The sequence below is a fragment of the Tachyglossus aculeatus genome, chromosome 1 (genome assembly GCF_015852505.1).
Source record: "Tachyglossus aculeatus isolate mTacAcu1 chromosome 1, mTacAcu1.pri, whole genome shotgun sequence".
In the NCBI taxonomy this organism is placed as follows: Eukaryota; Metazoa; Chordata; class Mammalia; order Monotremata; family Tachyglossidae; genus Tachyglossus; species Tachyglossus aculeatus.
Window position 1 is genome coordinate 70,302,696 of NC_052066.1, and position 27,566 is coordinate 70,330,261.

A 27,566-nucleotide genomic window follows, 5' to 3' on the forward strand; every position below is an offset into this window, starting at 1 on the left:
GTTGCCAACTTGTACTTCCCAAGCGCTTGGTACAGTGCTCTGCACACAGTAAGCGCTCAATAAATACGATTGAATGAATGAATGAAAAGGTCATGGGTTCAAATGCCAGCTCTGCCAATTGTCAGCTGTGTGACTTTGGGCAAGTCACTTCACTTCTCTGGGCCTCAGTTCCCTCATCTGTAAAATGGGGATGAGGACCGTGAGCCCCCCCATGGGACAACCAGATCACCTTGTAATTTCCCCAGCGCTGAGAACAGTGCACGGTAAGTGCTCAATAAATACGATTGATTGATTGATCCCCCCCCCCCCGCCGCCTTACCTCCTTCTCCTCCCCACAGCACCAGTATATATGTTTGTACGGATTTCTTACTCTATTTGTACCTATTTATTCTATTTATTTTATTTTGTTAATATGTTTTGTTTTGTTCTCTGTCTCCCCCTTCCAGACTGTGAGCCCACTGTTGGGTAGGGACTGTCTCTATAGGTTGCCAACTTGGACTTCCCAAGCGCTTAGTGCAGTGCTCTGCACACAGTAAGTGCTCAATAAATACGATTGATTGATTATTATTATTAATTGGCAGAGCCATTTGCCAACTTGTCCCTCCCAAGCGCTTGGTACAGTGCTCTGCACACAGTGAGTGCTCAATAAATATGAATGAATGATTCCCAGGCCTGTGCTCTAGCCACTATGCAGTGCTGCTTCTATCTCCCCCCACGCGGTTAGAACACTGCTTGGAGCGTAGTAAACGCTTAACAAATACCACCATCATTATTATTTATTGTTTTTATTATTATTTTATTATCAAGACCGCCTCTAACTTCCTTTAGTTTGGGCCCCCTCAGCCACAAGATGGCGGCTCCCACGCTGCAGACGCAGCACGTGGTGCGGGGGGCGCTGGGGCGCCACGTGCTCCTCCTTGGTCCTCCTCGGTTTCGGGCAGCCAATCACCGCGGGGGATTCAGGCAGGCGCGTCCCGCCCCCTCACCGTCCGGACCACGCCCCCTCCCGGGCCTCAAGCCCCGCCCACGTCCCGCTCCCATTGGCTGAAGCCTCCCCTCTAGTCGGCTCCGAGGCCTGTGATTGGCCCGAGGAGGGGCGCGCGCCCTGGTTGGCGGAGGAGGGGGTCACGAGACCCCCCACCATCTCCTTTCAGCCGAGGCTACGGGGCGGGCTCACTCTTTCGCTTCAGTCTCAGGCTCGAGCTGCCAGCCGGGAGCACGAGCCCCCGACCCGCGTCAGCGCCCTCCGCCGCCATTCGGGGTTTGCCCGAGCCATCCATCCGCCCTTCCCGCTCCCGTCTCCCCAGGCCGCCATCATGGTGAAGCTCGCGAAGGTAAAAGACGCAGCCGGGGCCCCGCCGCCTTGGCAGCCACGCGAGCCCCCGGCTTCGCGGCCTAGCTCCAGGCTCGCGCGCGCGCGCGTTCGAAGGGGGCGGGGTCTGCGCCTCGGCGAGCGATTTTTTTTTCCCCTTTTTCTCCCTATTCGCGCGAGAAGAGCGGCGAGGCCTGGCGCGCGCGCCTCGCTGGATAATGGACGGGGGTGGGGGCGCACGCACGCGCGCGCGGGCCTCGGAGCCCGAGGAGGGGAAGGGCGCACGCGCGCTGGGGCAGGGGGGGAGCGCGCGCTGCGTCCTCGCGGGTGCGCGGGGCGCCGCCGCGTGAGGTCATGCGCATGCGCCGTGGCGCGAGCCTCGCGCACGTGTCCCCCCCCCCGCGCGCCTTCCCGCCACGTGGTGCCGCCTTCCCTCAGGGGGACGCGATGAGGTCGAGCGAAGAAGCTGAGGGAATATTTTTATTTCCTTTCATTCGGCGGGAATATTTCCATTAAAATGGGCGTTACATACACTCAATTATAATTATCGAACGCTTATCGGGTGCAGAACACTGTACTGAGCGCCCGGGAGAGGACAACAGAGCAGAAACCACCTTCACCCCGTGAGGTGAAAGGCGATGCTTCTCCCCGATTTCTCATCCATCATCATCAATCGTATTTATTGAGCGCCTACTATGTGCAGAGCACTGTACTAAGCGCTTGGGAAGTACAAATTGGCAACATCTAGAGACAGGCCCTACCCAGCAGTGGGCTCACAGTCTAAAAGGGGAAGACAGAGAACAAAACCATACTAATAAAATAAATAGAATAGATATGTGCAAGTAAAATAAATAAGTAAATAGGGACTCGGGAATCACAGGGGTTAATGATACAGCGCTGTGCACCCAGTGAGCGCTCAATAAATACAGTTGAGTGAACGCGTGGTGGGGTTTGATAAGCGCCTACTGTGCGCCAAGCACTGGGTTAGATAGAAGGTAATTATGGGATCTGTTGGGCGCTTAATCAATCGTATTTATTGAGCGCTTACTGTGTGCAGAGCACTGTATTAAGCGCTTGGGAAGTACAAGTTGGCAACATATAGAGACAGGCCCTACCCAACAGTGGGCTCACATTCTAACACACATTAATGTGTGCCAAGCACTGTTCTAAGCGCTGGGGTGGGTAGAAGGTAATTAGGGTGGCCCACGTGGGGTTCAGTCTTCACCGCCATTATCATTCATTCAGTCGTATTTGTTGAGCGCTTATTGGGTGCAGCGCACTGTACTAAGCGCTTGGAAAGTACAATACAGCAATAGAGCTAATCCCATTCATTCATTCAGTCGTATTTGTTGAGCGCCCATTGGTGCAGCGCACTGTACTAAGCACTTGGGAAGTACAGTAGAGCAATAGAGGCAATCCCTGCCCATTTATTCATTCAGTCGTATTTGTTGAGCGCTTATTGGGTGCAGCTCACTGTACGAAGACAATCCCATTCATTCAGTCGTATTTGTTGAGCGCCTATTTGTGCAGCGCAGTGTACTAAGCGCTTGGAAAGTACAATACAGCAATAGAGCCAATCCCATTCATTCATTCATTCATTCTTTCCTATTTATTTTATTTTGTTGGTATGTTTGGTTCTGTTCTCTGTCTCCCCCTTTTAGACTGTGAGCCCACTGTTGGGTAGGGACTGTCTCTATGTTTGTACTTCCCAAGCGCTTAGTACAGTGCTCTGCACATAGTAAGCGCTCAATAAATTTGATTGATTGATTCAGTCGTATTTGTTGAGCGCTTATTGGGTGCATTGCATTGTACTAAACGCTTGGAAAGTGCAGTACGGCAATAGAGACAATCCCTGCCCATTCATTCATTCAGTCGTATTTGAGCGCTTATTGGGTGCAGTGCACTTTACTAAGCGCTGGGAAAGTACCATATAGCAATAGAGACGATCCCTATCCATTCATTCAGTCGTATTTGTTGAGCGCTTATTGGGTGCATTGCACTGTACTAAGCGCTTGGAAAGTGCCATACAGCAATAGAGACAATCCCTGCCCATTCATTCATTCGGTCGTATTGAGCGCTTATTGAGTGCAGTGCACTGTACTAAGCGCTTGGAAAGTACAATACAGCGGTAGAGACAATCCCTATCCATTCAGGCGTCTTTATTGAGTGCTTACTGTGTGCAGAGCACTGCACTAAGCGCTTGGGAAGTGCAAGTCAGCAATATATAGAGACGGTCCCCACCCAACAATGGGCTCACTACGGCCTTACAGTCGAGAGGCCTTTTCCAGATGTTTCATTGTCTGCCTCCCCCCTTCTAGACCGTGACCCCGTTGTTGGTAGGGATTGTCTCTTATCTATTCTCGAATTGTACTTTCCAAACGCCTAGTCCAGTGCCCCGCATACAGTAAGCGCTCAGTCAATACGGTCGAATGAATTGAGGTAACTGGGGCGGATAGAAGCGACTTGTCCAAGGTCACACAGCCGACAAGTGGCGGAGGCAGGATTAGAACCCACGACCTCCGGCTCTTGCCACCAAGCCACGCCACATGCCGCCTCGACATGGCCGCCCCCAGAGGTCCTTCCCACGTGGCCAGCCTGGTTTCGTCCGGGCCCTGGGGCGGCTCGCATCTCTAGACCCGCCACACCGAACCCTTTTGGGGCCCAAAGGGGAGAAATGAGGTAGGCCCCCATGCCGGCCGAGAATCCACGTGGAGGGAGTTGAAAAGACGCTAGGTTCTGGCCCAAAAAATTCATTTTGATCTAAGGCCCTGCAGTAAGGTTGCCCCGTGACTCTTCAAAAGGCCTTCCTGTTTGTAGGTGCTCTTCCCCGATTTAAAGCTCGGATTATTTCCCTCCCTTAACGTTAAGCGAAGAAGTGGATCCATCTTTTAGAGTAGGCAAAAGCGGAGCAAATTAAAAGCTCCTCAAGCATTCAAGTTAACTGAAATGCCATGTTACCTTAGTAAGCTCTTCCACCATTTTAAAACTCGACTTATCTCCCCCTCATGTTAACCGAAGGAGTCGATCCATCTTTTAGAGGAGGCACAGGTGGTGCAAGTTTTTCAAGCATTCAAGTTTCCTGAAATGCCAGGATACCTTAGTAAGGATGAGGAAGGTTAATTCATTCAGTCATATTTATTGAACGCTTACTGTGTGCAGAGCACTGTACTAAGCACTTGGGAAGTACAAGTTGGCAACATAGAGATGGTCCCTACCCAACAGTGGGCTCACAGTCTAGAAGGGGGAGACAAAACAAAACATTAATAAAATGAATAGAATAAATATGTACAAATGAAATGGAGTAATAAATATGTAAAAACTTATATACAGGTGCTGTGGGGAGGGGAAGGAGGTAAGGCAGAGGGGATAAGGAGGGGGCTCAGTCTGGAAAAGCCTCCTAATGTATGAAAGAGGGATTTTTCCTGTCACTTTGAGAAGGAGTCGACTTTGGACATATTTTGGATCTGTCACGTGTGTTTCAGGTAATGTGTTTGTAAGCGTTTAAAACTATTTTCCTCATCACAATCAAAGGCTATTGTCTAAGTCCGAGGTAAGAACTCTAACATAAAGCTGATGTGTGGTAGTTCAGTTGGCTGCAGGTACTCTAGAACAAGTAGTTACCTTGGCCTTGAGCCTAATTTCGAAAGGGATTCAATTGAGACCACTTCCCTCGGTAAACTGGTAAAGAGGTCTGCCAGAGGAGGCAAAATTTGGCAACACTAATCATGCTTTACTTTGCAGGCGGCTAAACAAGGAGGACCGAAGAAAATGGCCCCGCCTCCAAAGGAGATAGATGATAGTGAGGATGAAGATATGTCGGAGGATGAAGAGGACAGCAGTGGAGACGAGGTAATTGTGCGTGCCACATGCAAATTCAAATAACAGGAGAAATCAAGAAATCTAGATACAAAAAAATCAAAGCAATTGCCTTGCACACCAGTATATGTATTTTCTCAACTGGGGTAATTGGCAGGGATATTGCAGTGAAATAAACCGTATTCCACCTTATAGATGCAGGAGACTAACTCTATTTGGATTTTGAGACCAAAGCACGTAGTATTCCAGATTACATGGATGAGTTACTCCCATGTTCTGTAGTAATGAAATGCTTTCTGTGTGTCAGATATTTGAGTGGGTCCAAGATAACAGATCAGGCACATCCCTGTTGCACATGAGTCAATTGGCGAGGGAAACCATATTTAACGAATAAGGAAATTGAGGCCCAGAATTTGGAGATCGCATCACAGGCAAATAGCAAAGCTGTGGATAGAACGTGGGTCTCAGCTCCTTCCCCTAGGCCATACTCCTTCCATTTTGTCAGAACAAGAGTGTCCAGAAATTGGCCTCATCAAATGGGGTTAATTTTTGGTGGAGGTGGTTTTTTAACTGCTTTTGGAACTTAATGTCATGTAGCGTGGGGATTTTTTTGTCAATGGTGTTGACATGGAGTTCTCAAAATGAGCCCAAGCCCTACTTTTAATTGCCGAGGGAAGTAACATGGCGTAGTGGGTAGAGCATGGGGCTGGAGTCAGAAGGGTCATGGAATCTAACCTGGCTCCACCACTTGTTTGCTGTGTGACCTTGGGCAAGTCACTTAAATTCCGGGCCTCATTTGTAAAATGGGGATTGACTGAGCCCCATGTGGAATGTGGACTGTGTCCATCCTGATTGCTTGTATCCACCACAGTGCTTACTTAGTACAGTGCCTGGCACTTGGTAAGCACTTAACAAATACCACAATTATCACTGACAGGTAAGCAAGATCCATGGTCTTTAAAGAGGGCTTCTTGACTGTGAGGAGAGTGGGGGGGAGAGAGGCTTGGGGATGAGGACATAAGGCCTTAAGGTCATTTCATTTTTGTTGTGGAAGTGGCTGCTAACCATTTGAGCCTGCCACAGATGCAGTTAGCAAACAGTGCACACTATGGATTCACTCTGGAGGTGATTAAGAGCTGTTGCATAGATGTCTGGTTGCTTCATTTATTTTAATTCTACTTCTACGATAGTAACAAGAGCTTCGTACGTGTCAAGCACTGTTCTTAGCTCTGGGGAAGGTTATATTGGACTAAATCCCTGTCCCACATGGGGCTCCCAGCCTGAGGAGGGAGGAGGTTTGAAGCCCCATTTTACAGTTGAGATCCTAAGGGGCCTGAAGACAACCCTGTGGTGGTATGTACCGCGTAAGTGGTATGTGCTATAAGTATTTAGAGAAGTACCAGCAAAATAAATTTTTTGAAGGAGCCTTCTGTTAAGAGGGGGGCTCCCTGGCAGGGTTAATACCCAATCAACATATTAGATGTTAAAGAACGTTGCCACGCAGGGGATCTCTTGCACATTTGTACTTTTTCTAGTTATCAATTCCAAAAGTAAGCGTCACTGGCTTTGTCTGAGGGCCAAGGACCAAGCCGTCATTCTGTGTTGGGAAGGTTTTCCCCAATATGTGGGAGAGGGTGCTGAAGATGGGTATTAACTGCTCATTGACTCATCCCTCCAAGACCCAGTTCCCACTTGGAAATCAGGTGCTGTCTCTGGATAACTAGCCTCACTGGACATCCACAGGGATACGGTCATTCAGTTGTATTGAGCGCTTACTGTGTTCAAAGCTCTGCACTAAGCACTTAACAGGGCTACTTCCCATGGCTTGGGTTAACGGGACTTGAACTTGTGGAGCAAATTCAGTTTTATCATTTCTGTCTTGTAGGTTGTTATCCCTCAGAAGAAGGCAGTGGCTACACCAGGGAAGAAGGGAGCTGCCGCTGCCACCCCAGGGAAAAAAGCCATGGCCACCCCAGGAAAGAAGGCTGTGGTGTCACCAGCCAAGAAGGCCGTGGTGGCCACCCCTGCCAAGAAAGCAGCTGCAACACCAGGCAAGAAAGCAGTTGCTGTTGCGGCAACCCCAGCCAAGAAAGCAGTCACACCCGCCAAACCAGCGCCCACTCCGGGGAAAAAGGGGGCCACCCCCGCCAAAGCGGCACCCACCCCAGCGAAGAAGGGAGTCACCCCTGCCAAGGGGGCCAAGAATGGAAAGAACGCCAAGAAGGCTGAAAGTGAGGACGAAGATGAGGAAGATAGCGAAGACGATGACGACGACTCTGAGATTGAAGCTTTGAAAATAGTTGCACCAATCAAACACGGTGACGATGAAGACGACGATGAGGACGATGATGATGATGACGATGACGACGATGAAGATGGTATGGCTTGCCGGGGGCGGGGTGTTTTTGAGATTGCCAGTTTGAGGGAAGTGTCTGGCCCCAGCTTCCTTTGATGTAGTTATTCAGAGCAGGAAAACTGCTGCAGGAGGATTACTAGCTGGTGGGGTGGCGGGGGGAGTGTTGTATGTAGCAGAGGGCACTGTCAGAAAAAAGTACTTAACAGTGGTTAACAAAGTTGATTTACTTTTCTCAGCCATCCTTGGAGGGAGAAGGTATTTGCTCTTTGCTTATGGGTGTCTTTATCTTATTTGTCTCCCCCTCCCCCCAGACTCTGAAGATGAGCCCATGGAGATCATGCCAGCCAAGGGAAAGAAAGCCCCCCCTTTGAAGGCTGCTTTGAAAGCCAAGGCCGAATCTGAGGAGTCTGAGGATGAAGATGATGAGGAGTCTGAGGATGAAGATGATGAGGATGAGGACGAGGATGATGAGGATGAAGACGGTAAGAATTCTGGGAAGGGAGCTGTCTGGTCTTGAGTGAAACTAGGAAAAGGTGTGGGCCAGGTGTGGCAAGAGGTAATTCCTACCACTTGTGGGTCCTGGTGTTATTTACTACAAAACCTAATGGTGGAAAACAGTTGGAGCTACATTTGGTTTTTGCTCACAGAACCTGTGAAAGAAGCACCTGGAAAACGAAAGAAAGAAATGGCCAAGCAGAAAGCCGCACCAGAAGCAAAGAAACAGAAAATCGATTGTAAGTTGTTTTTTTCCCCCCTCCACCTCCAGTCTCAAATCCCCTTCCCCACTTCCAGGCTGTAGACTACCCCTCTCAAAACCAGCACAAATGATGAGCCTAAGGGACTTAATACTGAACTCTGATGTTAATAAATAGTAATGTATGCTGATTGTGCTGTAGTCTTTTTGCAATATAAACCTTCTTTACCACTGTTTCTGGCTACCCTGCTGAACATGCTTTCCTTCTCGATCCTTTTTGGTTAGCAGTTGAACCTGCCTCGGCTTTCAATCTCTTCATTGGAAACCTGAATTTCTCCAAAACTGCTCCAGAGCTGAAAACAGGCCTCAGTGATTTCTTTGCCAAGAATGACCTCACTGTTCTGGATGTGAGAGTTGGTATCTCCAGGTGAGTAGTTTTTTTATATAATTGAAGAATAGCCAGTTCAAATGGCACGATTAACCAAACTTTGTAGAGAATCTTATACCTTGTTATTATGTGCTTAATGTCCCAAATACATAGTTCTGGATCCTAACCTGAAGGTTTGTGGGCTTTTTTTTTTTCTCTTCCCCCGCCAGGAAATTTGGCTATGTGGACTTTGAATCTGCTGATGATCTGGAAAAAGCCCTGGAACTGAATGGCTCTAAGGTGTTTGGTAATGAAATCAAACTGGAGAAAGCAAAGGCGAAAGAAACACGGAAAGGTATGAATGTTGGGATCCAAAGTTAGCAGTGCTCATTGTACTGTCCCCGTCTTCCTGGTTTCTGTTCATGACTACAGCAGTATGAAATATTTTTGCTTGGTTGGAACTTGTCAATACTATGCTTTCATCTACAGATCGAGATGCCAGAACACTCTTTGTGAAGAATCTTCCCTACAAAGTTACTCAAGAAGAGATGAAAGAGGTGTTTGAGGATGCTGTTGAAGTTAGATTAGTGACTGGCAAAGATGGAATGAGTAAAGGGTAGGTCTTCAAATCTAAAAACTCGGTGTGTTTATCCTGTGGATGGAAATGTTGCCAATCCTTGTCAGTGTTGAAGGTGATGGCTGAGAAGTTTAGGTGAAACCACCAGATAACCTCCTGAGACAGTCAGGCAGGCAAGTGCACTTCCTTAGGCTAGAGGACCATCAACACAGTGGGGAGGACTGCAGATTTGGGGGGCTTTTTTCCCCCCTGTGCCTTGGCACAAGAAGGGAGAGTGAGCTGCATATGGTTTCTGCCCCTTCCCAGTGTGAGGGTCAACCAGCTAGCTTAGGTACAGTGTGGCCTGGGACCAGCCAGATAAAGGCTAGAATATTTGGTCCACCCTCTTGCGTGCATTACTACCATGTTCGTTTTTTAAAAACAGCATTTAAAACATGGCTTGTTACTGTGTGCAGATTATTGTGCTTAAGGGGTTATGTGCAAAATCCCAAACACTGGGGTGATTGTAGACTAATCGGGTGGGACACAGTCATGCCCCAAAGGGCTCACTATCAATCCCCGTTTGACAGATGAGGTAACTGAGGCACAGAGAGTGGCTTGCCCACGATAACACGGCAGACAATGTGCGTCTCAACGTTTAGTAGGCTGATACTGTAGGATGGTGCTTAACTCATGGAGGGACCTTCTTTTCAGGATTGCCTACATAGAATTTAAAACAGAAGCTGATGCGGATAAGGCCTTGGAAGAGAAGCAGGGAACTGAGATTGATGGTCGTTCAATTATCCTGGACTACACAGGGGAGAAAAGCCAGGGCCAAGAAAACTCCAGAGGTGGAAAGAACAATTCCTGGACCGGTAAGAGTTTCTTCAGGGTTTAAATGTGCTAGTTGCTTGCTTGTGTGTGTTCTTATTTTTGCTCCCCATTCTGTCTACCTAGGAAACTGGGTTTGACATATGAAGGCCAGTGTCCATGTGGATTCAGTCTGCACTTTTCCCTTCGGAGATTTAGCATAGTCTCCGTATCCCTATTTTGAGTTGTAAAACTTGTAAATCTTCCTGCTGCCTGTGTTCCATATTACCCGGCAAACTTTCCCCCAGACCCAGCCACCAAATTGCCCATCAGTCAATCCTGTTCATAATGTATTTAAGTGCTTACTATGTTACTATGTGCTGAGCACTGTTCTAAGCACTGGGATAGCTACAAAGTAATCAGGTTGCCCCACGTGGGGCTCACAATCGTAATACCCATTTTCCAGATGAGGGAACTGAGGCACAGAGCAGTGAAGTGACTTGCCCAAGGTCACACAGCAGTAAAGTGGCAGAGTTGGGATTAGAGCTCACGACCTGATTTACAGCCCCCTGTTCTATCCACTCTGCCATACTGTGTGCAGAGCACTGTACCAATCACTTGGGAGAGTTCAGTAGAGCAGTTGGTGGACATGACATGCTCTGTGTTCTGAAACTTGTTGGTATGCATGGGGGAGAATGTGCTTTTAATAACAAAGCGTTTTGAATTTCTAGGAGAGTCAAAGACCATTGTTGTGAACAACCTTGCCTACAGCGCAACAGAAGAAGGTCTCCAGGAAGTTTTTGAAAAGGCCACTTTGATCAAAATGCCACAGAACCACCAGGGCAGGCCTAAAGGGTAAGAAGAAAATCAGTGGACCAATACTTTTTGCTCCATAAAAGGATTCTGATTTTTGGTGGTTCTAAGCACAGATGCAAATGACTGAATATCTCCAGCCTATGCAACGGCTACTCCCAACCAGCTCTGCCTGGCTGAGGGTTCAGTGGTGATGCCTATTGCTGAATCCAAGGCATAGTTAGCTGATTAGGAGCCATCACACTTGGGCTCCTAGCCTACTAGCAGTGATGGACCATTTACTCCTCAGTTTTCACTTACTGTGGCTGTCCCTGTGAAATTGGGAGAAAGAATCACCCTCCTTTGTCCATTGCCTACTAGCATAGACTGTACTGGAGAGATTATAAGAGTTACAAGCTTTGGTTTTGTCACTCAAGCATTACTGGGCTTTATGGTCCATGTAGAGGGGCTTATTAGGACTTAGTGGTACATACCAAATCTGAAGCCCAGATGAGTATTAGTAATTCTCTCCTAGGTGGGGGTCCATGGTTTCTGACACCAGAAGAACCAGTGTGTTTTGGAATAGCGAAAGGTTTGGCAAGGAGGTCCTTACACATTGGATCTAAATGGTTAAATGGTCTCTTTCCAGGTATGCATTTGTAGAGTTTTCTACTGCTGAAGATGCTAAAGAAGCTCTAAACTCCTGTAACAATGTAGAAATTGAAGGTAGAACAATCAGACTGGAGATGCAAGGATCGAAAAACGCTAATGCAAGAGGAGGGTTCAGCCGTAAGTAGCCATTTTTGTTCTAGGAGAGTTGGTTGGCTTAGGCCCCCTGCCCGAGAGCAAGCTGGGGTATAGCAAATAGCTGGCCGGGGAATAGCCTATGTCCATTAGGCTGTGCAACTCTGCAACTTCAGTGCTGGATATGATGACTGATTATCTGAGACAACCTGATGAAATCTCTAGAAATTCCTCTAGATAGTCAAGTTCTGATCCACATATTTAAGCGGGAGTGGGCAGTCAAATCACCCTGATAGCACCTATTGTGGGCAGGGAACACTTTGTATTACCTAATTACTTGGGCCCAGCGAGTTGCTTTACTTTCATGAATCATGCAGCCAGGCCTCTTGTCCAAATTACAGTGAAATTGTATTATCTAGTAGTATTTTTTTTAAAAAAATTGGTGAGAACCAAGCTAAAGATGCTTTTTTAAAAAAAATTTTAGAACCGTCCAAGACTTTGTTTGTCAAAGGCCTGTCTGAAGAAACCACAGAAGAGACGTTGAAAGAGTCATTTGATGGCTCTATTCGCGCTAGAATAGTCACTGACCGTGAAACTGGGTCTTCCAAAGGGTAAGTCAGAAAAACTGAATGGTTGGGAAGTTTCTGGGCATGTACTAGTCTGCCTTGTTAAATGTAGAAAAGTGGTAGAGATCAAACCCTCTTCCTTCTCAATGAGCTCCTTCCTGCCAGAAAGTGGCAGCCTATGGATTCGCACGAGAAGAAAATGAATATCCCAGTTTCTGGCACTTTTTACCTCTGTTTCTAGATGGTATGTTCGGCCAGGGCTGTGAGACATTCTTACCTTCGTAAGAATCAGCTTGTCTTTTTCAAAACCATTGGGTCCTCCAAAAACTCAGCTGGCTAGAGTGGATGTAATAGGTTGCAGGCAGTCAGACTGAACTACTTGGACAAATTCACGTTGAAGATTTAAATCTAGCCGTGGGTTTGAGAACATTCTTCAAGCCACTTGGCAGGAGCATCATTCTGAAAATAGTGTGTTTAGGAAGATTACAGTGCACCACAAATAGCAATTCTGAATGTCCCTCTGAATTAATGATATTTGTTAATAAGAATGGCATTTATTAAGTGCTTACTATTTGCAAAGCACTGTTCTAAGCACAGGTTGTCCCATGTGGGGCTCAGTCTTAATCCCCATTTTACAGATGAGGCAACTGAGGCCCAGAGAAGTTGAGCGACTTGCCCAAAGTCACACAGCTGACAATTGGCTGAGCCAGGATTTGAACCCATGACCTCTGGCTCCAAAGCCCGGGCTCTTTCCACTGAGCCACACTATGTGCAAAGCACTGTTCTAAGTGCTGAATTAGTGCAAGCAGGGTTTTGTGTGGGAAGAGCAATTGCCAGAGAAGTAAGTTAAAATACTTGGTTGGCTAAACTTGGAAGGAGTTCTATATCTGTGACAATTGTAACCCCCGGAGGCAAAGAAAAAAAAAATAACTGAATGCGCACAGTGTATCTGCATGAGTTGGAGTTTGAAATGACTGCTTCGTCTGTTCTTTCAGATTTGGCTTTGTGGACTTCAACACCGCAGAAGAAGCCAAAGCAGCCAAAGAGGCCATGGAAGATGGAGAGATTGATGGAAATAAGGTTACACTGGACTGGGCCAAGCCCAAGTCCGAAGGTGGTTTTGGAGGCCGCGGTGGAGGCAGAGGAGGATTTGGTGGCCGAGGTGGTGGCAGAGGTGGCCGCGGTGGGTTTGGTGGCAGAGGCCGTGGAGGCTTTGGAGGTGAGCTGTGCCCCATCTGAGGCTGTAGGGACGGTGGGATGGGCTAGGCTTTTTATGGTATTACGTGCTTACTATGTGCCAAGCACTGGGGTAGGGACAAGACAATCAGGTTCATTTATTCATTCATTCAATTGTATGAATTGAGCGCTTATTGTGTGCAGAGCACTGTACTAACGCTTGGGAAGTACAGGTTGGCAACATATAGAGACGGACTCTACCCAACAATGGGCTCACAGTTTAGAAGGGGGAGACACAACAAAACAACATGTGGACAGGAGTCATCAGCTAAATGCACATCGTTTTAACAAAATAAACAGAATGGTAAATATGTACAAGTAAAATAGAATGAAGTCTGTACAAACGTATATACAGGTGCTGTGGGGAGGGGAAAGAGGTAGGGCGGGTGTGAGAGGAAAAAGGGGGATCAGTCTGGGAAGGCCTCTTGGAGGAGGTGAGCTCTCAATAGGGCTTTGGACAGAGTCCCTGTCCCACAGGAGGCCCCCTAATTCTATAACTTTTTTTACTTGCCTTTATGCTCTTTCTTGTGACTGGCTCTCCTACCAGATAGAATGGGCCCTGAGAACAGAGATGGTGCTTTGTACAGTACTCTACGTACACTTGGTGCTCAGCTAACTAGATTATCTGACTGGCCTACCTTATTAGGCATTCAGCAGTCCGTCCATCGTATGAGTGCTTTTACTGTGTGCAGAGCACACTTGCGAGAGTACAGTTACAACAATGTAACACAGTGATCTGGTGTTAAGGAAGTTAAATAATTTTGTCATCTTTCAGGTCGGGGAGGCTTCCGAGGAGGCAGAGGCGGCGGTGGTGGAGACAAGCCACAAGGAAAGAAGACAAAATTTGAATAGCTTCCCACACCCCCTTCCCCCCCTCCCTTTCCCTCTGCTATTTGAAAGGACTCTGGGGTTTTTATTCTGTCATCTTGTCACTGACGGAGCCTTCTGAGGACATTCCAAGACGACATGCAGTCCTGTTATCCACTTGGAAACATAGATATCATTTCAAGGGAAAGAGAGCGCGCGCGCGTCTATTTTGACTGCTTGAGTATTCGTATGGACTTTTTAAAAGAGATGAGAGGTAGATTGTGGGAGTTAACTTTGTCTGTGAGTTGTCTTGAATTTATAATGTTTTACCCCATGTACAAAAAATTTTTTTCCTATGAATCTCTGTAGTTTTTTTTGCTGTAAAAATGCAGAATGTTTTATCATGGTTTTTGCTTCGGCAGCCTGTCTTGGGACAGATTAAAGGGCCTAAACTGGTGCTAGAGTGTGTTTTCCTAGAAGGCTCTGCCAAAGTGGGAATCCATTGGTTCCTGAGGGATTTTTGCAAGGTTTTTGGCTCCAAACCTTTTCCCAGGTAGAACACAGGTGCTCGTGGAACTGAACTGCCATTACAGAGCTGGCAAACAAACAAAAGCATCGTTGTTCCAGTAAGTTTGCTTGTGTTACCACCAGCCTGAGATTTGGGCTCCCCTCCCCACATAACACCGTATGATCCTTCAACTTGGCCATGCAGCTGGTAGTGAACGATCACCTCAAAGAGGCAGAACCTCAGGGTGGGTCAAGAACTTAATAAGCCTGAAAAGCCCACACATTTCCCCTTTCATCCTGAGAGGAGGCAGCTGAACCAGAACCCAGACAGGGCTTCTTTTGCAGTCAAACTGGAGCGGTCAAATGGCCTAAGGTGATGCTTCTGGCCTTTGGCTGCCTCTGTTATTGCTCGGCTATAAACCCTTGGAGTACAAGAAGTATATTCAAGTAAGTATATGCAATGGACAAATGTGTAAAGCTCAAGTACCACTCTCTTCTCCTGCTAGTTTGAAAATCATATTTGTGACTAGCATCCCTCGCTGAGGGGTTTTACAGTTTGCTTGTGGGAAACCAATTTTGCCGCCTAAACCCCAGAAAGGCTCCTGGTAGTTGGTAAATGTTGATGCAGTGTGGAAAGTCTCCCTTTTGGCTGTCTGGATGAGGGATGTGACACCCCACCCCAATGCCCACGTAAAATGGATGGCAAAGTGAAGTACCCAAGCCGAGTCAGCTAATGCCTGCTGGAGATTGGTTCTTTGCTCAGCCAAAAGGTGAAGATTTCCAGGGGAGTTGGATAGTGATGACAACATTAAAGGAGCAGCACTAGCTGTAGAAGTTGGCTAGAACCCAAGAGTCCTACTTCCTAGACCCACCCTCCATCCACTAAACTGTGCTGCTTCTCTATTGATGGTATTTAAGTGCTTAAGCCCTGGAGTAGTTGCAAGCTAATCAGGTTGGACACAGTCCATAGGGGTTCCCGGCAATAGCCTCCATTTTAAAGAGATAATAATAATGGTATTAAGCACTGGGGGGATACAAAGTGATCAGGTTGTCCTACGTGGGGCTCACAGTCAATCCCCATTTTACAGATCAGGTAACTGAGGCCCAGAGAAGTGAAGTGACTTGCCCAAGGTCACACAGCTGGCAATTGGCGGAGCAGGGATTTGAACCCATGACCTCTGACTCCAAAGCCGGTGCTCTTTCCACTGAGCCGTGCAAAAGGCTGGATTAACTCCCGGACCCAAGTCCACTGGCTCCCATGCCACAGCCTGGGCTGTTCTTCATCCCCGAAGCCGCTGCCACCCTACCAAAAAGACCATCAGGGTTTGCCCAGCTGGAGTTGCTCCAAATGGAAGCATTTAGTATCTTTTTCATAATGCACACAGTAAGTGCTCAATAAATATGACTGAATGAAATAAAACTTGACATGCTGAATTACTTCAGTGAGATAAGTTTGGCAACATTCTTAGAGCAACAGAAATCTGAAATTGATCATTCCAGTGTGACATAAAAGGGATAAAGACGAGCGGTGATGCCAAGGTCGTACAGCTGACCCAGCTCCTGCCTCCCAGCCCCTAAGTGATTTGGGTAACTAGAAAAATGGTGTATGAAGTGGGTGGGTATTGGCAGGGATTGTCGATTGGGTGCACATGACTGAAAAGGTAGCACCATGCTGCCATCAATTGTGATTTAAAGGGCTGAGATGGGATGCATGTTTCCATCACCCCAGTGCCCTCTGCTCTTGTTGAGGGGTGAGCGCTAAGTACAGTGCTCTGCACATAGTAAGTGCTCAATAAATACGATTGATGATGAGGAGGGGGAGTAAGGTGTTGCTCACAGGTGCATTTTCAGTTTCCACAAGCAGCAGCCACCTGCAACAGGCATGGGAGGGGACCAGAGGGTGGATGTGTGGACTGTAGGCCCAAGCCTGCATGGCCTAATGGGTGGACCCGGGCCCTAAGAGCCAGAAGGTCATGGGTTCTAATCCTGACTCTGCCCCTTGTCCGCTGTGGGACTGGGCAAGTCATTTCTGGAAGCAGCGTAGCTTAGAGGAAAGAGCCTGGGTTTGGGAATAAGATTGTGGGTTCTAATCCTGGCTCTGCCACTTGTCAACTGTGTGACCTTGGGCAAGTCACTTCACTTCTCTGTGCCTCAGTGACCTCATCTGTAAAATGGGGATTAAGACTGAGCTCCAAGTGGGGCAACCTGATCACCTTGTATTCCCCCCAGGGCTTAGAACAGTGCCTTGCACATAGCACTTAACAAATACCATCGTCATTATTACAGGCTTGGTGACCCTGAAAAATGGGGATGTGCTTTGCTTTTTTTGTCTGTCTCCCCCTTCTAGACTGTGACCCCATTGTTGGGTAGGGGCCATCTTTATATGTTGCCGACTTGTACTTCCCAAGTGCTTAGTCCAGTGCTCTGCACACAGTAAGCGCTCAAATACAGTGATTGAATACCCCAGCACTTAGTGCTTGACACATAGTAAGTGCTTTAAAAAAACCATTATTATCACTTCTGGAAGCAGCGTGGCTCAGCGGAAAGAGCCGAGGCTTTGGAGTCAGAGGCCATGGGTTCAAAACCCGGCTCTGCCACTTGTCAACTGTGTGATTTTGGGCAAGTCACTTCACTTCTCTGGGCCTCCGTTACCTCATCGGTAAAATGGTGATTAAGACTGAGCCCCATGTGGGACAACCTGATCACCTTGTAACCTCCCCTGTGCTTAGAACAGTGCTTTGCATGTAGTAAGTGCTTAATAAATGCCATCAATCAATCGTAGTGAGCGCTTACTGTGTGCAGAGCACTGTACTAAGCGCTTGGGAAGTACAAGTCGGACTTATTATCATTATCATCATCATTATCATCATTATTATGATTATTACAAGGCTCTGTTCTTGGTGCCCCACTCTTCTCGCTGTACATTCACAGCACAATCAATCAATCAATCGTATTTATTTTGTTAGTATGTTTGGTTTTGTTGTCTGTCTCCCCCTTCTAGACTGTGAGCCCACTGTTGGGTAGGGACTGTCTCTATATGTTGCCAACTTGTACTTCCCAAGCGCTTAGTATAGTGCTCGGCACACAGTAAGCGCTCAATAAATATGATTGATTGTAACCTCCCCTGTGCTTAGAACAGTGTCTTGCACATAGTAAAAGTGCCTAATAAATGATATCATTATTATTATTATTCTGGGCCTCAGTGAACTCATCTGCACAATAAGACTTAGCACCACGTGGGCCAACCTGATGACCTTAGAGAAGCAGCGTGGCTCAGTGGAAAAGAGCCCGGGCTTTGGAGTCAGAGGTCGTGGGTTCAAATCCCGGCTCCGCCAATTGTCGGCTGACTTTGAGCAAGTCACTTCACTTCTCTGGGCCTCAGTTCCCTCATCTGTAAAATGGGGATGAAGACTGTGAGCCCCACGTGGGTCAACGTGATCACCTGGTAACCTCCCCAGCGCTTAGAACAGTGCTTTGCACATAGTAAGCGCTTAATAAATGCCATCATTATTATTATTATTATGACCTTGTATCCACCCCAGCGCTTAGAACAGTGCTTGGCACATAGCTGGGGGAGGTGAGCGGGACAGGGCGCCTGCAGAGGCAGTTCCGAGGCCGCCTGCAGGGGGCGCTGCGCGAGTCCCGTCGCTTTAGCCCACAGCGCCCCCTGGCGTCGCTCATCGTTTTAGCAGTTGGGCCGCTCCGGGCCCCGCAGCGCCCCCTGGCGTTGCCCATCGCTTTAGCGGTTGGGCTGCTCCGGGCCCCGCAGCGCCCCCTGGCGTCGCCCATCGCTTTAGCGGTTGGGCCTCGCCGGGCCCCGCAGCGCCCCCTGCTGTCCTCCATCGCTTTAGCGGTTGGGCCGCTCCGGGCCCCGCAGCGCCCCCTGGCGTCGAAGGAGGGTCCGGGGTCCGGCTCCTAACCGCGAGACCCTCCCGCCTGCGACGGAGCCCTCGGGCCCCCGGCTTCCTCCCGCCGGGCTCCCTGGGCCTCCGTAGGCAACTTCCAGTTCGGACCTTCCTCCTCAGTAAATACCACCGTCGGCGCGGTTTGATGGTCTCGGCGCCTGCAGGCTCCGCGGCCATTTTAGAGGAGGCGCCACGGGCCGGGCTCGGGCCTCCTCCTCCTCCCAGCAAATGGTTGCAGCGGCCGCGCGGCGCGGGGGTGGCCCAGCAGGAAGCCACCTGCGACTGCGGAGGGGGGGCGGCCGGCAGAGGGCAGTGTATAGCCGCGCGGCAGGAGGCGGAGTGCGCCTGCGCGGGGCGGGGGGGTTGGCCAGCAGGGGGCAGTGTGTAGCCGCGAGGCAGGAGGCAGAGCGCGCCTGCGCGGGGCAGGGGGCGGCCAGCAGGGGGCAGTGTATAGCCGCGCGGCAGGAGGCAGAGCGCGCCTGCGCCGCGCGGGGAGGTGGACAGCAGGGGGCAGTGTGTAGCCGCGCGGCAGGAGGCAGAGCGCACCTGCGCGGGGCGGGGGGGAGGGGGCGGCCAGCAGGGGGCAGTGTGTAGCCGCGAGGCATTAGGCAGAGCGCGCCTGCGCGGGGCGGGGGACGGGACTGGGTAGGGACTGTCTCTATATGTTGCCAATTTGTACTTCCCAAGCGCTTAGTACAGTGCTCTGCACATAGTAAGCGCTTAATAAATACGATTGATGATGATGGCCCACACTGCCAGAGATCTGAGCCCTAGCCTGCTCCCACTGGACTCCAACCAAGCCCCGGGAACTCTCCGGGGAGCTGGTTTTGTTCCAGCAGGGAAGTAGGGGGAGGTTTTGGAGTCCAGTTGCCTTCTGCCAATCCTCTGACTCCATTCCTTGTCTGTCTCGTCTTATGCCTGCGCCGCGCGGGGAGGTGGACAGCAGGGGGCAGTGTGTAACCGCGCGGCAGGCGGCAGAGCGCGCCTGCGCGGCGTGAGGGAGTGGCCAGCAGGGGGCAGTGTATAGCCGCGCGGCAGGAGGCAGAGCGCGCCTGCGCGGCGCGGGAGGCGGCCAGCAGGGAGCAGTGTAGAGCCGCGCGGCAGGAGGCAGAGCGCGCCTGCGCGGTGCGGAGGGAGGCCGCCAGGGGGCACTATGTAGCCGCGCGGCAGGTGGCAGAGCGCGCCTGCGCGGTGCGGAGGGAGGCCGCCAGGGGGCACTATGTAGCCGCGCGGCAGGTGGCAGAGCGCGCCTGCGCGGCGTGAGGGAGTGGCCAGCAGGGGGCAGTGTGTGGCCGCGCGGCGCAGGGCGGCGGGAGGTCCAGCAGGGGGCAGTGCGCAGCCTCTCAAGGCTTGGCCGCCCGTTCAGTCAACGACGGGAAAAAGGTTCAGCCAGTCAGTTAATCGCATTTATTGAGCGCTTACGGTGTGCAGAGCACTGTACTAAGCGCTTGGAAAGTACAATTTGGAAACGGAGACAGTCCCTACCCAACAGCGGGATCACAGTCCAGAAGGCGGAGACGGACAACAAAACAAAGCAAGTAGACAGGCATCAATAGCATCAAAATAAATATAACTTTAGATATTCGTTCATTCATTCAATCGTATTTATTGAGCGCTTACTGTGTGCAGAGCACTGTACTAAGCGCTTGGGAAGTACAAGTCGGCAATATATAGAGACGCTCCCTACCCAACAGTGGGCTCACAGTCTAGAAGGGGAGACAGAGAACAAAACAAAACATATTAATAGAATAAATATGTACAAGTAAAATAAATGAATAAATAGAGTAATAAATACGTACAAACATATATACATATTTACATGTGCTGTGGGGAAGGGAAGGAGGTAAGGCGGGGGGGATATGTGTATATATATATATATATATATATATAATAATATATATATATATACACATCATTAATAGTTTAGGACCTGTCACCTCGCTCCTCAAAAAACTCCAGTGGTTGCCCATCTACCTCCGCATCAAACAAAAACTCCTAACCATCAGCTTTAAAGCAGTCAGTCACCTTGCCCCCTCCTGTCTCACCTGCTGCTCTTCCCTACTCCAACCCGGCCTGCACACTTTGCTCCTCTAGTGCTAACTCATTCTTTCGTATTTATTGAACGCTCACTGTGTGCAGAGCACTGTACTAAGCTCTTGGAAAGTGGACTGTCTCTATATGTTGCCAATTTGTACTTCCCAAGCGCTTAGTACAGTGCTCCGCACATAGTAAGCACTCAATAAATACGATTGATGATGACGATGCAATACAGCAATTGCTTTGTTTTGTTGTCTGTCTCCCCTTTCTAGACTGTGGGCCTGTTGTTGGGTAGGGATTGTCTCTATCTGTTGCCGAATTGAACTTTCCAGGCGCTTAGTACAGTGCTGTGCACACAGTAAGTGCTCAATAAATACGATTGAATGAATGGAGACAATCCCTGCCCACACTCACTGTGATTTGATCTCACCTGTCTCATTTCCTACATAAGGCCTGGAACACCCTTCCTACTCAAATCCGACAGACAATTAATTTCCCCTCCTTTTTTATGGCATTTATTAAGCACTTACTGTGTGCAAAGCACTGTTCTAAGCGCTGGGGAGGTTACAGGGTGATCAGGTTGTCCCACGGGGGGCTCACAGTCTTAATCCCCATTTTCCAGGTGAGGTAACTGAGGCCCAGAGAAGTGAAGTGATTTGCCCAAAGTCACACAGCTGAAAAGTGGCGGAGCCGGAATTAGAACCCATGACCTCTGACTCCCAAGCCCGGGCTCTTTCCACTGAGCCATGCTGCTGCTCCTTGAAAGCCTTACTGAAGATGCATCTCCTTCAAGAGGCCTTCCCACATTAAGCCCACTTTTCCTCATCACCCACTCCCTTCTGCGTCACTCTGACTTGTTTCTTTGTTCTTTCCCCTCCCCAGACACACAGACCTTATACACATACCTGTCATGCATTTAATAATAATAATAATAATAATAATAATGGCATTTGTTAAGCACTTACTATGTGCCAAGCACTGCTCTAAGTGCTGGGGGTGGGGGGGAACAAGGTAATCAGGTTGTCCCACGTGGGGCTCACAGTCTTCATACCTATTTTACAGATGAGGTAACTGAGGCCCAGAGAATCAATCAATCAATCAATTGTATTTATTGAGCGCTTACTGTGTGCAGAGCACTGTACTAAGCGCTTGGGAAGTGCAAGTTGGCAACATATAGAGACAGTCCCTACCCAACAGTGGGCTCACAGTCTAAAAGGGGGAGACAGAGAACAAAACCAAACATACTAACAGACTAAAATAAATAGAATAGATATGTACAAGTAAAATTAATAAATAGAGTAATAAATATGTACAAACATATATACATATATACAGGTGCTGTGGGGAAGGGAAGGAGGTAAGATGGGGGGATGGACAGGGGGACGAGGGGGAGAGGAAGGAAGGGGTTCAGTCTGGGAAGGCCTTCTGGAGGAGGTGAGCTCTCAGTAGGGCCTTTTTACAGATGAGGTAACTGAGGCCCAGAGAAGTGAAGTGACTTGCCCAAAGTCACACAGCTGACAAGTGGCAGAGCCAGGATTAGAACCCACGACCTCTGACTCCCAAGCCCATGCTCTTTCCACTGAGCCACGCTGCTTCTTTATTTGTATTGCTGTCTGTCTCCCCCCTTCTAGACTGTAAGCTCATTGTGGGCAGGGAATGTGTCTGTTTATTGTTGTATTGTGCTCTCCCAAGTGCTTAGTACAGTGCTCAGTGGAAAGAGCACGGGCTTGGGAGTCAGAGGTCATGAGTTCAAATCCCAGCTCCGCCAACTGTCAGCTGTGTGCCTTTGGGCTAGTCACTTAACTTCTCTGGGCCTCAGTTACCTCATCTGTAAAATGGGGATTAGGACTGTGAGCCCCCCAAGGGACAACCTGATCACCTTGTATCCTCCCCAGCGCTTAGAACACTGCTTATTATTAATGCCATTATTATTATTACCAGTGCTCTGGTGCTCTATGTGCTCTGCACATAGTAAGCGCTTAACAAATGCCATTATTATTATTTGCACTTAGTAAGCGCTTAATAAATGCCATTATTATTATTATTGCTCTGCACACAGTAAGCACTCAATAAATATGATTGAATGCATGGTCTCCAACCACCTCGTTCTCCGGGCTCGACTGGCCAGGTCAGCTGTTTAAAAGCTCAAATACTTCTGCACTGTACTCCCGGGCTGCTGGTTTTACTTTGTGCTGGATTTTGGGATGGGTGCTGGGTGCTTCCCGTCCCCCTCACGACCCTAAATTAGAAGCAGCGTGGTGAAGTGGATAGAGCATAGGCCTAAGAGTCAGAAGGTCATGGGTTCAAATCCCTGCTCTGCTGCTTGTCTGCTGTGTGACCTTGGAAAAGTTACTTAACTTCTCCGTGCCTGAAGTCCCCTCATCCGTAAAATGGGGATCCAATGCCTTTTTTCCCTCCTACATAGATTGGGAACCCATATGGGACAGGGACTGTATCCAATCTGATTGAGAGAAGCAGCGTGGCTCAGTGGAAAGAGCACGGGCTTTGGAGTCAGAGGTCATGGGTTCAAATGCCGACTCTGCCACATGTCTGCTGGGTGACCTTGGGCAAGTCACTTTTAGACTGTGAGCCCACTGTTGGGTAGGGACTGTCTGTATATGTTGCCAACTTGTACTTCCCAAGCGCTTAGTACAGTGCTCTGCACACAGTAAGCACTCAATAAATACGACTGATGATGATGAAGTCACTTAACTTCTCCGAGCCTCAGTTCCCTCATCTGTAAAATGGGGATTAAGACTGGGAGCCCCACGTGGGACAATTTGATCACCATGTATCCCCCCCAGCGCTTAGAACAGTGCTCTGCACATAGTAAGCGCTTAACAAATGCCATCGAAAAAAAAAACCAAAACTCATATCTACTCCAGCGCTTAGAACAGTGCTGGACTCTGAGTAAGTGTTTAACAAATACAATAATAATAATGATAATAACTTGGGCTGGGTGTTACCGGGAAGGGATAGAAAACTAAACAGATGGCAGAATAGAATAAGAGCAGGCACAGCCAGACGCGATAGACATAAATCTCTATATTCCCCACAACAGTCTGGAGGGCAGAGGGGCTGTGACTCAGGGCTAGAAGCCCTAGGGGGTCACAGTGTCCAACATGAGGGTCACTCCCAGGCCCTAGGTGGTCACTAATAATAATAATAATAATGGCATTTATTAAGTGCTTACTATGTGCAAAGCACTGTTCTAAGCACTGGGGAGGTTACAAGGTAATTTGGTTGTCCCATGGTGGGGCTCACAATCTTAATCCTCATTTTACAGATGAGGGAACTGGGGCACAGAGAATAATAATAATAATAATAACAATAATAATAATAATGATAATAGCATTTGTTAAGTGCTTACTATGTGCAAAGTACTGTTCTAAGCACTGGGGCAGTTACAAGGTAATCAGGTTGTCCCACGGGGGGCTCACGGTCTTAATCCCCATTTTACAGATGAGATAACTGAGGCCCAGAGAAGTGAAGTGACTTGCCCAAAGTCACACAGCTGACAATTGGCGGAGCCGGGATTTGAACCTATGACCTCTGACTCCAAAGCCCAGGCTCTTTCCACTGAGCCATGATGGGCCATGGGGCACACTCTTGTTCTTTCCCCAGCCCTGATTCTATTCCCTGTCTGATGAGGCGACTGTCAGAGGGAGCAGCAGCACTGGAAGGGAGCCAGGAGGTATCAATCAATCGTATTTATTGAGCACTTACTGTGTGCAGAGCACTGTACTAAGCGCTTGGGAAGTACAAGTTGGCAACATATAGAGACGGTCCCTACCCAACAGTGGGCTCACAGTCTAGAAAGCCCTGGTGCATGAGAGACCATCCAGGGGGATGGACTGTTCTGCAGAGAGGCAGAGTCGGGTGGCAGCGTCCCTGGCCGAAATTGAAGCAGCATGCCCTAATGGTTAGAGCCCGGGCCTGGGAATCAGAAGGATATGGGTTCTAATTCCGTCTCTGCCACTTGTCTGCTGTGTGACCTTGGATAAGTCACTTCACTTCCCTGTGCCTCAGTTACTTCGTCTGTAAAATGGGGATGTAGACTGGGGCCCCATGTGGGACAGGGACTGTGTCCAACCTGATTTACTTGTATATACCCCAGCGGTTGTACAATGCTTGGCACATAGTAAGTGCTTGTCAAGGAGATTGAGATGTGATTAAGCAGCTTGGTTTAGAGGCAAGAACACGGGCTTAGGAGTCAGAGGTCTTGGGTTCTAATGCCGGTTCCTCCACTTGTCTGCTGTGTGATCTTGGGCAAGCCACTTAACTTCTCTGTGCCTCAGTTACCTTATCTGTCAAATGAGGATGAAGACCGTGAGCCCCATGTGGGGCAACCTGATTACCTTGTATCTACCCCAGCACTTAGAACAGTGCTTGGCACATAGTAAGCACTTAACAAATAGCATTATTATTATTATAACCATAAAAAAGGGAAAAGAAAATTGTTTTTACTCTCAGTACTGGGCTGTGGGAGCAGGACTAGGGGTTGGAGCCATTGAGGCCTGGGTGATGAACAGGGACGGAGCAGCCTGGAGGCCCGCCAGGGCCCTGCCCCTCTCAGCTCTGCTCCCTCAATCAATCAATCACTCAATCGTATTTATTGAGCGCTTACTGTGTGCAGAGCACTGTACTAAGCGCTTGGGAAGTACAAGGTGGCAACATATAGAGACGGTCCCTACCCAACAGTGGGCTCACAGTCTAAAAGGGGAGACCGAGAACAAAACCACACATACTAACAGAACAAATAATAGGGGTATTTGTTAAGCTGTTACTATGTGCCAGGCACCCTACTAAGCAGAGGGGTAGATACAAGAAAATCAATCAATCAATCAATCAATCAATCGTATTTATTGAGCGCTTACTATGTGCAGAGCACTGTACTAAGCGCTTGGGAAGTACAAATTGGCATCACATAGAGACAGTCCCTACCCAACAGTGGGCTCACAGTCTAAAAGGGGGAGACAGAGAACAGAACCAAACATACCAACAAAATAAAATAAGTAGGATAGAAATGTACAAGTAAAATAAATAAATAAATAGATAAATAGAGTAATAAATATGTACAACCATATATACATATATACAGGTGCTGTGGGGAAGGGAAGGAGGTAAGACGGGAGGATGGAGAGGGGGACGAGGGGGGAGAGGAAAGAAGGGGCTCAGTCTGGGAAGGCCTCCTGGAGGAGGTGAGCTCTCAGCAGGGCCTTGAAGGGAGGAAGAGAGCTAGCTTGGCGGATGGGCAGAGGGAGGGCATTCCAGGCCCGGGGGATGACGTGGGCCGGGGGTCGATGGCGGGACAGGCGAGAGCGAGGTACAGTGAGGAGATTAGTGGTGGAGGAGCGGAGGGTGCGGGCTGGGCAGTAGAAGGAGAGAAGGGAGGTGAGGTAGGAGGGGGGCGAGGTGATGGAGAGCCTTGAAGCCCAGGGTGAGGAGTTTCTGCTTGATGCGCAGATTGATCGGTAGCCATTGGAGGTTTTTGAGGAGGGGAGTAATATGTCCAGAGCGTTTCTGGACAAAGATAATCCGGGCAGCAGCATGAAGTATGGATTGAAGTGGAGAGAGACACGAGGATGGGAGATCAGAGAGAAGGCTAGTGCAGTAGTCCAGACGGGATAGGATGAGAGCTTGAATTAGCAGGGTAGCGGTTTGGTTGGAGAGGAAAGGGCGGATCTTGGCAATGTTGCGGAGCTGAGACCGGCAGGTTTTGGTGACGGCTTGGATGTGAGGGGTGAATGAGAGAGCGGAGTCGAGGATGACACCAAGGTTGCGGGCTTGTGAGACGGGAAGGATGGTAGTGCCGTCAACAGAGATGGGAAAGTCAGGGAGAGGACAAGGTTTGGGAGGGAAGACAAGGAGCTCAGTCTTCGACATGTTGAGCTTTAGGTGGCAGGCGGACGGTTGGACACAGTCGCTGTCCCTCATAGGGCTCACGGTCTCAATCCTCCTTTTACATACAAGCTAACTGAGGCCCAGAAAAGTGAAGTAACTTGTCCAATGACACACAGCATACAAGTGGTGTCCAAGCCGTCACCAAAACCTGCCGGTCTCAGCTCCGCAACATTGCCAAGATCCGCCCTTTCCTCTCCATCCAAACCGCTACCCTGCTCATTCAGTCTCTCATCCTATCCCGTCTGGACTACTGCACTAGCCTTCTCTCTGATCTCCCATCCTCGTGTTTCTCCCCACTTCAATCCATACTTCATGCTGCTGCCCGGATTGTCTTTGTCCAGAAACGCTCTGGGCATGTTACTCCCCTCCTCAAAAATCTCCAGTGGCTACCAATCAATCTGCGCATCAGGCAGAAACTCCTCACCCTGGGCTTCAAGGCTGTCCATCCCCTCGCCCCCTCCTACCTCACCTCCCTTCTCTCCTTCTCCAGCCCAGCCCGCACCCTCCGCTCCTCCGCCGCTAATCTCCTCACCGGGCCTCGTTCTCACCTGTCCCGCTATGGACCCCCGGCCCACGTCATCCCCCGGGCCTGGAATGCCCTCCCTCTGTCCATCCGCCAAGCTAGCTCTCTTCCTCCCTTCAAGGCCCTACTGAGAGCTCACCTCCTCCAGGAGGCCTTCCCAGACTGAGCCCCTTCCTTCCTCTCCCCCTCACGCCCCTCTCCATCCCCCCCATCTTACCTCCTTCCCTTCCTCACAGCACCTGTTTATATGTATATATGTTTGTACATATTAGTTACTCTATTTATTTTACTTGTACATATCTATTCTATTTATTTTATTTTGTTAGTATGTTTGGTTTTGTTCTCTGTCTCCCCCTTTTAGACTGTGAGCCCACTGTTGGGTAGGGACTATCTCTATATGTTGCCAACTTGTACTTCCCAAGCGCTTAGTACAGTGCTCTGCACACAGTAAGCGCTCAATAAATACGATTGATGATGATGATGAAGTGGTGGAGTCAGCATTAGAACCCATGACCTTCTGACTCCCCAGCCTGTACTGTATAGGCCTCCTCAAGCATACGGGACCTGGCCCACACTGCCAGAGATCTGAGTCCTAGCCTGCTCCCACTGGACTCCAACCAAGCCCCGGGAACTC

At 49.1% G+C, this 27,566-nt stretch overlaps 1 protein-coding gene and 3 non-coding genes across 5 annotated transcripts; all 4 read left to right on the top strand.

Moving 5' to 3' along the window:
- Nucleotides 1-1,185: 1,185 nt before the first annotated feature.
- NCL (nucleolin) lies at nt 1,186-14,513 on the top strand. 2 transcript variants are annotated; one of them, XM_038743253.1, is made up of 14 exons: nt 1,186-1,334; nt 5,054-5,161; nt 7,014-7,506; nt 7,796-7,966; nt 8,132-8,218; nt 8,467-8,605; nt 8,776-8,900; nt 9,035-9,161; nt 9,816-9,976; nt 10,643-10,766; nt 11,353-11,492; nt 11,932-12,058; nt 13,009-13,232; nt 14,025-14,513. In XM_038743253.1, the coding sequence occupies exons 1-14, from the start codon at nt 1,317-1,319 to the stop codon at nt 14,099-14,101; spliced, it is 2,121 nt and encodes a 706-aa protein (XP_038599181.1). In that variant the 5' UTR covers nt 1,186-1,316; the 3' UTR covers nt 14,102-14,513. The 2 variants fall into 2 exon arrangements, with proteins under 2 accessions (XP_038599181.1, XP_038599180.1); XM_038743252.1 differs by having other exon boundaries at nt 1,187-1,334; nt 8,464-8,605.
- LOC119934823 lies at nt 8,302-8,375 on the top strand. The gene has a single exon (XR_005453016.1). It is a non-coding gene; the product is annotated as a small nucleolar RNA SNORD82 (small nucleolar RNA).
- Nucleotides 11,627-11,704, top strand: LOC119934944. The gene has a single exon (XR_005453044.1). It is a non-coding gene; the product is annotated as a small nucleolar RNA SNORD20 (small nucleolar RNA).
- LOC119934536 lies at nt 12,151-12,286 on the top strand. The gene has a single exon (XR_005452957.1). It is a non-coding gene; the product is annotated as a small nucleolar RNA SNORA75 (small nucleolar RNA).
- Nucleotides 14,514-27,566: the final 13,053 nt, after the last annotated feature.